Source organism: Notamacropus eugenii, chromosome 5 (assembly GCF_028372415.1).
Source record: "Notamacropus eugenii isolate mMacEug1 chromosome 5, mMacEug1.pri_v2, whole genome shotgun sequence".
NCBI lineage: Eukaryota > Metazoa > Chordata > Mammalia > Diprotodontia > Macropodidae > Notamacropus > Notamacropus eugenii.
In genome coordinates, this window is record NC_092876.1 from 129,874,627 (window position 1) to 129,887,678 (window position 13,052).

Below are 13,052 nucleotides of genomic sequence, written 5' to 3' on the forward strand. Positions count from 1 at the left end.
TGGGATTAGATCTGCATCTTTAGACATCTGCATATCTAACACTCCATGGGTTATTTTTTCTGGATTTATGTATTTTTTTTCCCTTGTGAATAAACTCTATGAAATGTACCCATAAGCTCTAAAGCATAAGAAGATGGGATAGCAGGGAAGAGAGAAATGGATGTATACAGGGTAATAATTAGCAATTCTTATGCTTCAGAGAAATTCACCTGAGTGGAGGCCAGCAGTCTAAGAGACAGCTTGATCATGGTTACAACTGTAACAGAATACGGGTAGCCAGGCTCCCAGAGTCTGATCCCGGCTCCTGTGGGGGTTAGGAGGGAAACTGGCCATGGGAAGGGAGACTTAACAGTGACTAACCTTTTGGGGGAGCAGACAAGGGGCTAGCTAATGAAAGATAAGGCACAGGGACAAAGCTTGCTATAGGTGGAAAGCTCAGTTGAGGGAGAGGAGACATAACCCCTTGGATATCAGCAGCCTGGGTACAAATTCTAGGGTGCCCTATTTTAGTAATGGCTCTGGGTACAAAGACCAGGAAATGAGACAATGGTGGCAAAAGGGAGAAGATGACCAGGAATTGGGGACATGACAGATACCTGAGGCCAGGAAACCAAACCAAGCTCTCAGGGGTCAGGAAGATCTACTGGATTCAGGGTCATAGGGATCACAAATTTAGAGCTGGAAGGGGCCCTTGAGGGCATTTAGTCCCTCATTCTTAAAGTGTTCTTAAGAGGTAGAGAATGAGACCTAAAGGGTACCTGAGAGACCATCATAGATTCATAGATCCAGAAGTAGAAGGGACTCCAGAGGCCACTGGGTATTACCTCTTCCTTTTACAGATGAGGAAACTGAGGTCTAGGGACGTTAAGTGACTTGCCTACTATCACAAAGACAGTAAGCATCAGCAATGAGATTTGAAACCAAATTCTCTGATGCCAAAGTCAATGTCCTTATCACTGTGACACATCCTACCCATCTGCTGTACCACTACCTTCCATTATTTCACACAAAGCAAACTGGGGCTCAGGATAAGAAAATGACTTACCTAAGGTCACTCTAAAGATTTTGTAGGGACTAAAAGCAAGCTTTTCTCATCCAAAGGTTGGGGAAATTCTCTGCTTTATGTCAGTTCTGGATGAGAGATGTGGGCTTGGGCAGGAATTTGTCAAGAAGAAGCAATTGTTTTGTTAGGGAAAAGGAGGCATCCCCTGGATGAATGCCTGGGCAAGGATAAGGAGGTGACTATCTATAGTTTGTGTAAACAAAGGCATGTGAAAGCAGGGGGAACCATACCTCTAGATAAATGCAAGAATATAATGAAATATCACTGCACCCAGGCAAACATACAAACCTGCCAAGAGCTTAGGCAAAGAAACCTGGGGCTCGTTGTTCTCAGTCTAGGCTCTGAGAATGATCAAAGGAAGAGTATAAAAAATGGAGTCGGAGTATACAAAAGATAGTCAATCCCTGATGTTAGTGATTGCCAAAAACCAGACAGTTCGTTCTTGGGAATGACTGCACAGCATCCTTGACATGAATTTCTTAGGTAACAGGTTGGGATGAGGTGCAGGAACAGAGAAGCTGTCATACTCATAGTGAACTTAGAATCCTGTCCTTCCATTTCCCCACATGTGAATTTGTGTGGTGACCCTGGAGGTTGGTCCTCTTGTCTCTTTGTTTCTAGGAGAGCTGAGATCACTGGAGAAAGAATCCACTGGTCTCTGTCTGTGGGTAGCAGAGATAAGCCAACACTGAAAGCAAGCAAGATGATCAGATCATAATGGGGAGTGGCTTTCGGCGACCTCTGCCCCGTACTGATTAAGGCTCTCTATCTGAGGCTCTTGCTACAAGAAAATTAGAGTACTGAGAGAGCATCTTAGAGAGAGAAGATAGTGTCTTCCAGTCCCTTGAACGGTTCTTTGGGGAAAAGATCCCAAGTAACCAGTCTCCATTTGCCCCTTTCACTTAGACATAGCCCCCACACCATCCCATGGCACAGGACTTCAGCAAAGGCTATATTTGTTGCAGATGTTACTCCTTCTCCTCATCATTGGTAGGATCATTTGCTCACTTCAGAATGGAGGAAGGAGACAGGCTGGGCCTGGGGCAGCTGGCTCACATTCTGGAATCCTCAGATCTCTTCTCTGAGCTAAGGACCAACTTCTCCTCCTTGGAAACGAGTCCGTTGTGGGACCTAGAGCTAGCAGCCTCCTTCTCCTGCTGTCGTAGGATGATGAACACCAGGGTGAAGCAGACCAGTGTGCCCAGCTTGAAGAAGAATTGGAGCCCGATGAACCTGGAAGAAGAAGGAATGAGAAATGCCGTTGGGCTATGGTCACAAATTCCACTGAGGTTTCCCGCTATACATCTTCCTGAATGTGATCCCATTTGAGGGCAGGGGTACAACCCTAATGAGGGAAGTCTGAGAAAGGCACTCTTCATCAAGTCCAGTGGCCCTATCTCTAGAGGAAAGAATTGTTTTCCATAGCCATCCCTGTGTTCCCAAGTTCTCATGAGCCCTCTGTCACCCTCATCTTCTCTCCAAATCTCAGCCAGGCTTCAAGATCAGCTCCATCCCCATTTCTTCTAGGAGGTTTGCTTTGATTATTCCAGTTTACACTCATCTTTCCCTTCTCCAAAACTCTTAAACTTGAAGCTAGCATTACTAAACTAGATGAATGTTAGGCAATTTCAAACCAATCCCTTTATAGAAGAGGAAACTGGGGCCTAGGAAGTACAAGTAACTTGTCTAAGGCCACACAGTTATTAAGGGACAGATTTGAGGATGAAACCCAGTTCTTCTTAATCTTTGGCCAGTGTTCTTTCCACTGAAAAATAATTTCAAATATTCTGTCCCATTCACAAATGCAGAAAATAACCATTTGTTGGATCATATGTTCTGATTTTAGATTCTGATAAAATATCATCAAAATACTCAAAAGTGATCCAAGTCTAGGAGTAGAAATCAAGACAAGCTTGAAATTAAGTAGACTGAAATCAATCAGTTTTATCTTGATGGGATTAAGATTTATCTGAGTCTCTCTTTGGATTCAGAGACAATACAGCACCTTGATGTTAGAATGCTAGGAGGCCTTAGAACACCAAGCATGGAAGCTTAAAGGGTCTTAGAATACAAAGCATAGAATTTGAGAGTTGGCAGGACCTTAGAACGTAAACATTGGAGTCATATTCTGGGTGACTGATTCCTTCAGGAAATATCTCAGTTTCCCAAATTGTACTCCCTGTCTTGTCCAACTGTCAGACAATTCTCTCCTAAGCCACTGACTATTTCAGAAAATTTCTAGACTTCCTGTGATGTCATGTTTTTTAATGGGTTCCTTCTGACCTGTCCTGTACAAGGTAACAAGAACTATCCTCTTGACAACTTAACAAGTCCCTTGTTTCCCTTCTCAAAGCCAAGGATTTATCTATAAAATCCTCTCTGGGTCAGAATTTGGGATTAAAATCCCTGTTTCTAGACAACCTTAGTAGGGCTTATTGTGTGGAGTCTTTCATTCTCCCTCCCGCCCTCCCTCCCTGACCACACTCAACCTGTGGGACTCACCGATGCCTGAGAAGGTCATGGTCATAGTATCGACAAAGAGACCGCATCCCACAGGTATCAGCCCAGAAGACACAAGCAGTGTCAATGGCACTGCCATGGATCACAGGGCTGGGCATCCAGGCTGTGGGAGAAAACATGGGTTATATAAGTAGGACTGCCCAATTCAGATCTATGGGAATCTACTCTTCCTCCCCAGGGCTGACGGGGGTCATTTAGTGAACACATTTAAAGCCACTGACTGGAGAAGGCAAGGGTGAGATTTTTAGGGGATGATTACCCTGAGGGAAGGCTTTCTCAGATTTGGGGGGCTCCCTGGAGCCAGGGGTTCCTCGAGTATAGGAACTGTTTTTCCCTCTCAGACCAGAGGCTCTGCCAGGGCAGGGGCTATGTCTTTCTCTAAGAATAGGAGGCTCTGAGGGCTAGTTCTCACTCTAGGTGTAGACGTACAAGCAGTGATGAGCAACCATTCTCTGACTCCCTTCAGTAAATGGAAGACAGTGGAAGATGGTTAGATAGTATTCTAGTAAGTGTTGGAAGACATTGGATATTTTACCAAGAGACATAGTGAAGATGTCTTCCCTGAAATATATTAAGAAAAGCATCTTTGTGGAATAGAAGCCACCCTGTCTGAAGCAGAGGGTATTTAATAATCATAGCTAACCACTTTTACCCATGATCATAGATATCCAAAATACCTGGAATACATACTGGAGGCCTATCCTGTCCAGTTCTGTACACATTAGGCCTATCAAGAAGCAGGCTCTGAATGCTGCCCTTCCCCTGGAAGTTGATCTCCCATTAGGTGAGTCCAGGGTGAAGCAGACATTGGGTACTGTCCTCCTATTCAGACTTGTGATCAATTCAGGGACTTTGGGTTATCTTTCACGGGAAGGAGCATGGGGTGGGGGTGGGGGAACATCAGCATCCAGCCAAGAGGGCAAAAGTCCTTACCATCTGGCCACTGTGTCTCTAAACTCTCAACTATTTCCATGTGACCTGTCAAGGACCTCTGGGTCCTTCCATCTGCTTTGCAGCTGGACTCTCCCATGTGTGGTATTTTCTCTACTTAGAATTCACTGACACCAAGGACTGCCTTGTTTTCCTTTTTGTATCTCCAGCATTTAGCATAGAGCCTGACACACTGTAAGCACTTAATACTCCCCCCCTCCCATTCATATTTATAGCTGCTCAAGGCTGAAAGGGATCTTAGAGGCCACCTTATCCAACCCCTTCACATTCACAGACCATCAGAGAAACATCATGGATTGAGTACTGGAATTTCTGAGGTCACAGAGTGCAACCTCCACATTTTACAGATGATAAACCTGAGCCCCTGAGAAGGGAAGCAATTTGTTCAAAATCACTCAGGTGGTAAATGGCAGAGCCAAGATTTGAACCCACATCCTCTGTCTTTAAATCCAGTTTCCTTTCTATTGCCCCATGCTGCTTGTGATTCACCTGGGGTCACCCATCAAGCAAGTAGCAGAGTAGAGATCTGAATCTAGGCTATCTGATTCCAAATCCAGGCTTCTTTCCATGATACCAGACTTCCTGCCCTTTTTTCCTCCAAGTCTTGGTCACTTTCTCCATGGAGCCTCCCATGATCTCCCTTCCCCCAACCCCACCATTATAGGAAGTGATCATTTCTATCCCCTGATCACATTGCAATGTATATCATACATAGTTGTGCCCATGATATATTCCCTGAGTAAAACATAAGCTCTTTGAGGGCAGAGTTTGCATTGTTTTTCTGGTTTGGAGCCTCATTGCCATGAACAGGTGCTTACTAAAGGTTTGTTGAATTGGATTTGCTCTTATTTCTAAGATATCTCTGTGAGGTAGCTAGAACAACTAGTAACTAAACTTATTTTATAGATGGGGAAATTGAGGCCCAAATAAAGAAAAGTAAGATATTTAGGGTCTCATAAGGAGTGAGTGGCAGGGCCAGAACAAGGATGTGGGTCTTCTGACTCTCTAGCTAGTGTTACATACTGCTCAACCTTTCTTGGGATTCTGAGAAGTCCAGGAATCTATGACACCTTGGGCCTCCCCAAATACTGATTAGAATACTATCCATGTCTCCACATTGTGCCTTCCTTCGCCTTCTTTTCCCACTTCTTCTTCCCTCCCTTCTGACTCCATAATGCATCCCACCCCACCCCAGTTTTTGTTTGTACCTAAAACTCTCTGCAACATGAACTGCATTCCAACAGCCAAAGACTTATCTTCTTTCTTCACCCCCCTGCAAACCAAAGGCCACAGATGAATGAGAAGGTTTATCTTGCAAAAAGAGAAAACTTAGGGGGAGCATGATAACTGCTTTTAGGTTCTTGAAGGACTGTCACAAAGAAGAAATATGAAATTTAATTCTGCTCGGTCTGAGGTGGGGGAAAGAGTAAGAGTAATTGTTGAAACTTTTAGTGAGGCAGTTTTTAGCTTCATGTATGGAAAAAAAACTACTTCATTACAATTAGAGCCATCCAAAAGTGGGAGGGAGTGGATTTGCCTTCACCGGAATACTTCATGAACAAAAGTTGGATGTTTACTAGCATGGGATAGGTGCTTATTTCAGAATGGGCTTGGACTAGATGTCCTCTACTTCTGAGATTCTATGCAAGACTCTGAACCTCTTCTCAGTCCTGATCACTGAGTTACTCTTTCCCTACTCACAGCTATGAAAAACTTAGGAACTAAGGAATCTGTAGTTGTAAGATCATAGATATAGAGCTGGAAGAGACCCCAGAAAACATCTGACCCAACCCCCTTAATTTTATAAATGAGAAAAATGAGGCACCTATGGAGAATGACTTGGCCAAGGTTATACAGGAATTTAATTTGTTCATCAGTTCATTCACTAACTCATTTATCACCTTGTTCATTTAGAAATTCATTCATTGATTCTTCAATTCATCCATATGATTCAATCATTCATTCATCAATGACTTCATAGATTCATTCATGTGATTTGTGATCTGAGTACTTACTGTGGGCCTCCCATTGCGGGGTGGTAATCAGGAAAGAAAAGATGTCCCCATTAACTGATAGCCCATTTCTTTATCTAATATAAGAAAATCACTTTCCATTTCTAGAAAACTTTAGGTTTATGAAATACCTTCCTCAGAGGAACAGGGAGGTAGCAAATGCAGGGATCATTATCCTCATTTTACAGATAAGGAAACTGAGGCTTTGAGAAGTTAAGTGACTCATCCAAGCTCAAATGGCTAGGAAGTATCAAAGTTAGAACTCGAACTCAGATCTTTTACTTCCAGATTCAGATCTCTTCCCACTACATTATATGGTCCATTATAATCTCTTCCAATAAACATTTCTGTTACTTCAGCTCATTATCTCAAATTGTGGGCTTGCTTCCCCTCAATAACTCATCCCTTACATTCACTGTTGCCTTTGTTGTAATATGTATAACTGTCCCATCACACAGTGTAATGTCCCCCCAATCTCAAGCATTCCACAATCTAACATGGTATGTGTGCTATTACCTTAGGATAAGCATGAAGGAGGGTGTGTGAGTGATACTGGCCACAGCCCCTCCAAGACTGACGAGGAGAATGAATGGAAGCACTAGATGACTACAGGATGATTCACAGGAACCAGAGGTGACTGAACTATTCCGAAGTCCTGAAAGGAGGCAGCTGCAGTTGGTATAGATAACCTAGAAAATAAAAGGAGAGTCCTGGAGGTGAGAGAAAGATATTGGTAAGCCCTGGTACATCTGGATGAAGGATTATGCATTGACTCTTATGCTTTCCTGCACTACATCAGCTTCATAGGGTACTAGGTCTTCCTTGGAGATGACCCATTGGATCTTTTCCTTGGTCCATTCTACTCCTTAAACATCTGTAACCTATGAATCCCACCCACCCATGACTCCCAGAATCCTCTGGTCATATTTTTTTTGTCCCTGATGTTGCTAGACTTAAAAATATGCTTCTCTCCACCCCTTACCTCCTATCCCCATTACCTTGTTCCTTCCTTTGTCACTGCTACCAAAATTGATGACCAGTTCCGGGTCCCATTTCTTTCTTTCCCTTCTCATTGTCTCCACATGTGCTAAGTCTCAAGAGTGGATTTTTTAGGGTTCATTCACAAGGGAAAAAGGAATATTCAGAACTATAACACCAAGGAGAGGGCAAAAAACAGATGTGGATAAAAGGAAACTAGCCACTTTCTGACTAAATTGTGCTTATATTTTCTGACCTGATCCTTAACTTGTTCCTATGGAATATCCTGACACATGATCCTTTCCAGGCTAGGTCACAGAAACAGACTATCCAAGGGACCTCAGGGGACATCTACTGTAACCTGAACAAGAATCCTTTACAATATGTGTGACAAATAGTCACCTAATCTCTACTTGGAGACCTCCAGTGATGGGGAGCCCACTTCTGAGGCAGCTCATTCCACTTTTGCCTAGCTCTAATTGTGACAGAGTTTCCCCTTGCATCAGGCCCAAATCCCTTTTTCATGTGATAGCCCTTTACATACTTGGAGGTCCATGTTCAGCTCCCTTTCCACAGCCCAAGACAAGAATAACATCTTCCTTCCAAGACATACCCAAATGCAAGTTGCATTTACCTGCTTGGATTCTCTAGATTTAACTCATTGGTCTAACCCAGGGATGGGGAACCTGTGACTTTGAGGCCACATGTGGTCTTCTGGGTCCTCGGATACAGCCTTTTGACTGAGTCCAAGTTTTACAGAACAAATCCTTTTATTATGGGGATTTGTTCTGTGAAGTTTGGATTCCAATGGCTGCACCTGAGGACCTAGAGGGCCTCATGTGGCCTCAAGACCCTTGGTTCCTCACCCCTGGTCTAATCTAAAGTCCTAGTTCAACAATGAACTCAGTGGTCTGTTCTACCATCCTAGGTCTCATCTTCCCCATATCAAGACAACTGGAAGTCCACCTGATTGCAAAGTGAGTTTGTGTTACCTTACTCATATTGTTACAGAAGCACTTGACTAATGAGCTATCTCCTCCTCCAACAAAAGTGAGGGAGAGATAAGAAGAACTATTCTGTATTTCCCTGTCACCAAAATTCAGATTAATTTGATACCACCCATCTCTACAAAGGTTCAAGATAAATGTTTCATTGCTCATCACACCATCCAAAGCCCTCTAGTATATTTCTCTCTCTCTTTTTCTCTCATCAAAGCTGTACCTGTCAAATGGTCACCAAGCCTCTCCTTGAATGCTTCCATGAATGAGAAGCTCATTACCTTCTAAGGTAGCTCATTCTTTTCAACGAAAAATACAGCAAGTAGTCTTTCATCGAACCCAAATCTGCCTTCGTAATATATTCAGTCCCTCTGGGGTCAGACAGAATAGAAGCCAATTTTCTACCAGATAGCTACTTGAAGATAGGATTTTGTCCTCAAATTCAACTACTCAAAGAGACTCACCCTGCTACGGCCCCTCTTAGCTACTCAGTATGCATCTTCTACACCAGCTAGGCCAGTTTCCTTCCTTACTATTCTCTCTCCTTTTTTGCAATCTTCTCCATTCTTCAATGCCTAGCCTAAGCTCCAGTTTCTTCTGGAAGGCTTTATTGGCCACTTCTTCCCAAATTGGTTTCTTGAGAGTTAGATGCTAGGACTCCACATGCTCCTGGGTTAAACAAAGGGTAGACCACTGAAATATGAGCCCTGGCAGGTTCTACTGTGCTAGAAAGGTTTTAAGAAGTATAGTTTTGCCGGTATACTATCTACTTTCTGATGGTCAGCTTATCTTAGTGTCATTAGAGCACATATCTAGAGTGGGAAGGGGCCTTAGAGGTCCTCAGCTCCAACCTCCTTATTTTATTGTACCGAGGTACAGAAGTTAAGTGATTTGCTCCAATTCACATAACTGTGTCTGAGGGGGGATTTGAACCCAAGCCTTCCTGACTCCAAGTCTAGCTTTCTGTCCACCATTCCATGTTGCCTCTACAGCATGTACACAGAGGTTTCTCACCAGGAGCCTGGCCCACTTGGCAGTGAATTCTTTGTCCATAGAAATTCATGAAGCAAAGAAAAATACAAAATGGTGCACAGTCCTTTGTGGCTGCCATCTTTCTATAGTGGCAGTGGTAGAACAGAAAAGGATGACTAGATGGCACAGAAGACAGAGCTGGAAATCAAGGAGATGCCTACTAGCTATGTGACCCTCATCAAGTTACCCAACCTTTCTTAGCCTCAGTTTCCACATCTGTAAAATGGGGATAATAGCACCTACCTCCCGGGGTTGTTGTGAGAAACTCAGAGCTATGCTTGCTGAAACCTTTATAACATGGTAGAACTAGCCTGGGCTTATACTGCAGTGGTACAGCCTTTGTTAATATAGATAGAACACCCTATCAACCTTAAAGTTATACACACACACACACACACACACACACACACATATATATATATACATATGTACACACACACACCCAACGTAGGTATATGTATATATATGCTAGCTATCATCATCATTGTCCCTGTCATTATCTTCAAAATCATCATCGTCATCAAAGAGTGTCATAGACTGCTAAGAATCACACCATTTTCAGACCATCTCCAAATATTAGTTTATCTATTGTTGTTCTACAAGTGAGATTCTCGTCCACTGACCAATGAACAAATGTACTACTAGAGGAACTGAAGCCTATCAATTTCATATCTTCACTGTGATTAAGTCAGAAGACCACAGGAAGTCAGCTACAAGAAAGGACGGCTTGGAGAAGCAAATAAAGGCATTGGCAGATTTAGTTTTATTGTTCACCCAAAGGCAAGAAGAAAGATGTTTTCAAGAATGCTTGGTCATCTTGTATTGCGGTGGCCTTGTCAAGTGTTTGTAAAAATGCTGCCATGGAGATAATGGCAGCTTCTATGCCAGCATCTGTTGTAGGGGATGATGGAAGTAGAGAAGTTCTAAGAAGAACTCAGTAAGTTCCTCTTTATTAAATCAATTTCTATTTTAATGTGCTTAGTGACTTCAACGGGAAGCTAGGCATAGGGGAGAAAAGCAAAAATGTTGAGAAGCATGATCCCAATAAAGGAAAAAACAAGAGCAGTTAAAGAATGATCAGAACTCTTGTCTGTCTGTCTCTGTCTGCCTCCATCTGTCTGTCTTTTTCTTTCCCTCCTACTCTTCTTCTTTCTCTCTCTCCCTTTCTCCTTTTCTCTTTCCTCCATTCTTTCTTACCTGTCTCTCTCCCCTTTCTCTCTCTTTAGAAATATATATGTGCATACACACATATGTACATGCATATATCATGCACACACATATGTATGTATCAAATGGAGACTTTCTTTAAGAAAAGAGTTTTGACATATGGTCAGATATAGACATATCCCTAGGACATATGGGGAAATTGAGACCCAGAGTGGGTAATTCCCTGAGAGAGGAACAACACCCCCCCCAGTGCACAGAATCCTAGAATGTTAGAACTGGAAGGTACCTTACAATGTGGAATGTCTGAGCTAGATGGAACCTAAAATACTGTAGCTGAAAAAGTCCTTATAAATCTTACAAAGTGCAACCTTGTCATTTCATAGGCCTATTTAACATTACAACAGATACTGCAACACAACAGCAAAAACTTCTATCCCTGGTCTGGGAATTAGTTTTTGTCCTAGGTTTGTCCCTTAATTTCTATGTGACTTCTGTAAAATGAAGAAATTGGATTAGCTCAAGGTTTCTTAGCCTGGGGTCTGTGGGCTTGTTTTTTAAATACTTTGACAGTATAATCTCAACTATTGTATTTTATGCATTATGAAAAAATGATTTGGAGAAAGGGTCCCTGGGCTCTACCAGGTGCATACACACACACACACACACACACACACACACACACACACACACACACACACACACACACACACACACACACACTGAACTAGATGATGTCTCCAGGCTTCCCCTACTTCAAGTCTCATGAGTTTTGGAAGGATCCTTCCTGGGTTGGCCAGCATGGGAACCAATCAAATTTCTGAGCATGCTGAAACACATCCTCAGCAAACTCTGACCCTCTGTAAACACAGAAAGATTTTATGTTTAGATACAATACAGCTACCACAACATGAAGAAATTCTACAGTCTAAAGCCAGAGGGCCCCATCTGGTCCAATCAAGTCCAATCAGTCTTGGACATAACTAGTCCAGTCTCCTTCATTTTGCTGTTGACGAAGCTGAGGTCAGAGAAGTCACATGGATTTGGACCAGTCTTCTGATGCTGCTTAAAGTCTAGTTTTTCCATCGTGACATGTTGCCTCAAGATTCAGATAGGAAATAGATAAAAACCACCGAGGCAGAGCCCTACCTTAACTACAGGGTCTCCCAGGAGGTTTCCCTAAAATTAGTCTTAGATACACTATAGTAATTGGAATATTTTTTTGAATAGCTATGGTAGGATGTGAAGATTCTTGCACTTGGGTCCCAGAGATCTGGCTTGGAATTCTGATCCCAGACTTACTCACTGTATAATTCTGGACAAATCACTTAACTATTAGCCTGTGAGCAACCTGAGGGCAGGGACTCTCCTTTCCTTTCTTTGGTGCCTGGCACAGTAGGAGCTTAATAAATGCTTACTGACTTTATTGAACATCTTAACTGCATTAGCTTCTTGGATAGCTATACCACACAGTGGATTCAAGCTGCACCCAAGGTCAAGAAGTACTGCTGCAGTTTGTTCTTCAATGTCAAAGAGGACTGTGACATTAGGGAGATGATGCCATGACATGCAAGTGAGTTGGACTTAAGTGAAGGAGAGCTGTGCAGAGTCACCAGCCTCACTTTCTCCTCCACCCGGGTCCAGTAGTCAGATATGAACTGGGACAACTGGAAATGGCCCAGGATACAGTGGAGGATCTTGGCCTTTTCAACAAATGACAAGACTGAAAAAGGCCAAATTCTATGACCAGAGATGATAAAATGATGCCAATTAAAAATAAAAAAAGAAGTGAATAGAGTCTCTAAACTATAGGCCAGTCAAGGGGTGGGGAACCTGACCACAAGTGGCCTCAAGGCCACAGGTTCCCAACCCCTGGGCCAGTTAATTTGACTTTAATTCATGGCAAAATTCTAGAATGTATTATATTAAAGGGATATTTAGTAAATCTCTAGATCGCAAAGAACCAGTATGACTTCCTTTATAATGGATCATGCTAGACTAACCCCATTTTCTATTTTTTTCTTCTGTTGACTGGGTTCTCTGAGAATGCCATAGGTATGGTTTACCTAAACTTTAGTACAACATTGGATGAAGCCTCTTAAGTTGTCCTTATGGAGAAAGAGCAGAGACTTTCGCCATACAATAACACAAATAGAAAGATTTAAAATGGGTTCAATGGCTATACTCAAAGAATAGTCACTGATAGTTCTATGTCAGCTTGGGGAGAAGTCTCTAGTGGAGTGGCTCAGGGATCAGTAGTTGTCCCTGTGCCATTTAACATTTTTATCAATGACTTGGATGCAGGTATAGACAGCATATGTATTTGACTTCCAG

The 13,052-nt window shown here is 42.7% G+C and overlaps 1 protein-coding gene across 4 annotated transcripts in view; it reads right to left on the minus strand.

Annotated features, from left to right (window-relative positions):
* Positions 1 to 1,448: 1,448 nt before the first annotated feature.
* Positions 1,449 to 13,052, minus strand: part of SLCO2B1 (solute carrier organic anion transporter family member 2B1) — an 86,672-nt gene continuing 75,068 nt past the window's right edge. For all 4 annotated transcript variants that reach the window (XM_072610830.1, XM_072610834.1, XM_072610831.1 and 1 more), the window contains 4 exons: positions 7,063 to 7,235; positions 5,743 to 5,807; positions 3,566 to 3,686; positions 1,449 to 2,296 (listed from right to left, as the gene is read on the minus strand). In XM_072610830.1, coding sequence (XP_072466931.1) covers positions 2,116 to 2,296; positions 3,566 to 3,686; positions 5,743 to 5,807; positions 7,063 to 7,235 — 540 coding nt within the window. In that variant the 3' untranslated portion in view covers positions 1,449 to 2,115. The remainder of the gene's footprint in view (positions 2,297 to 3,565; positions 3,687 to 5,742; positions 5,808 to 7,062; positions 7,236 to 13,052) is intronic.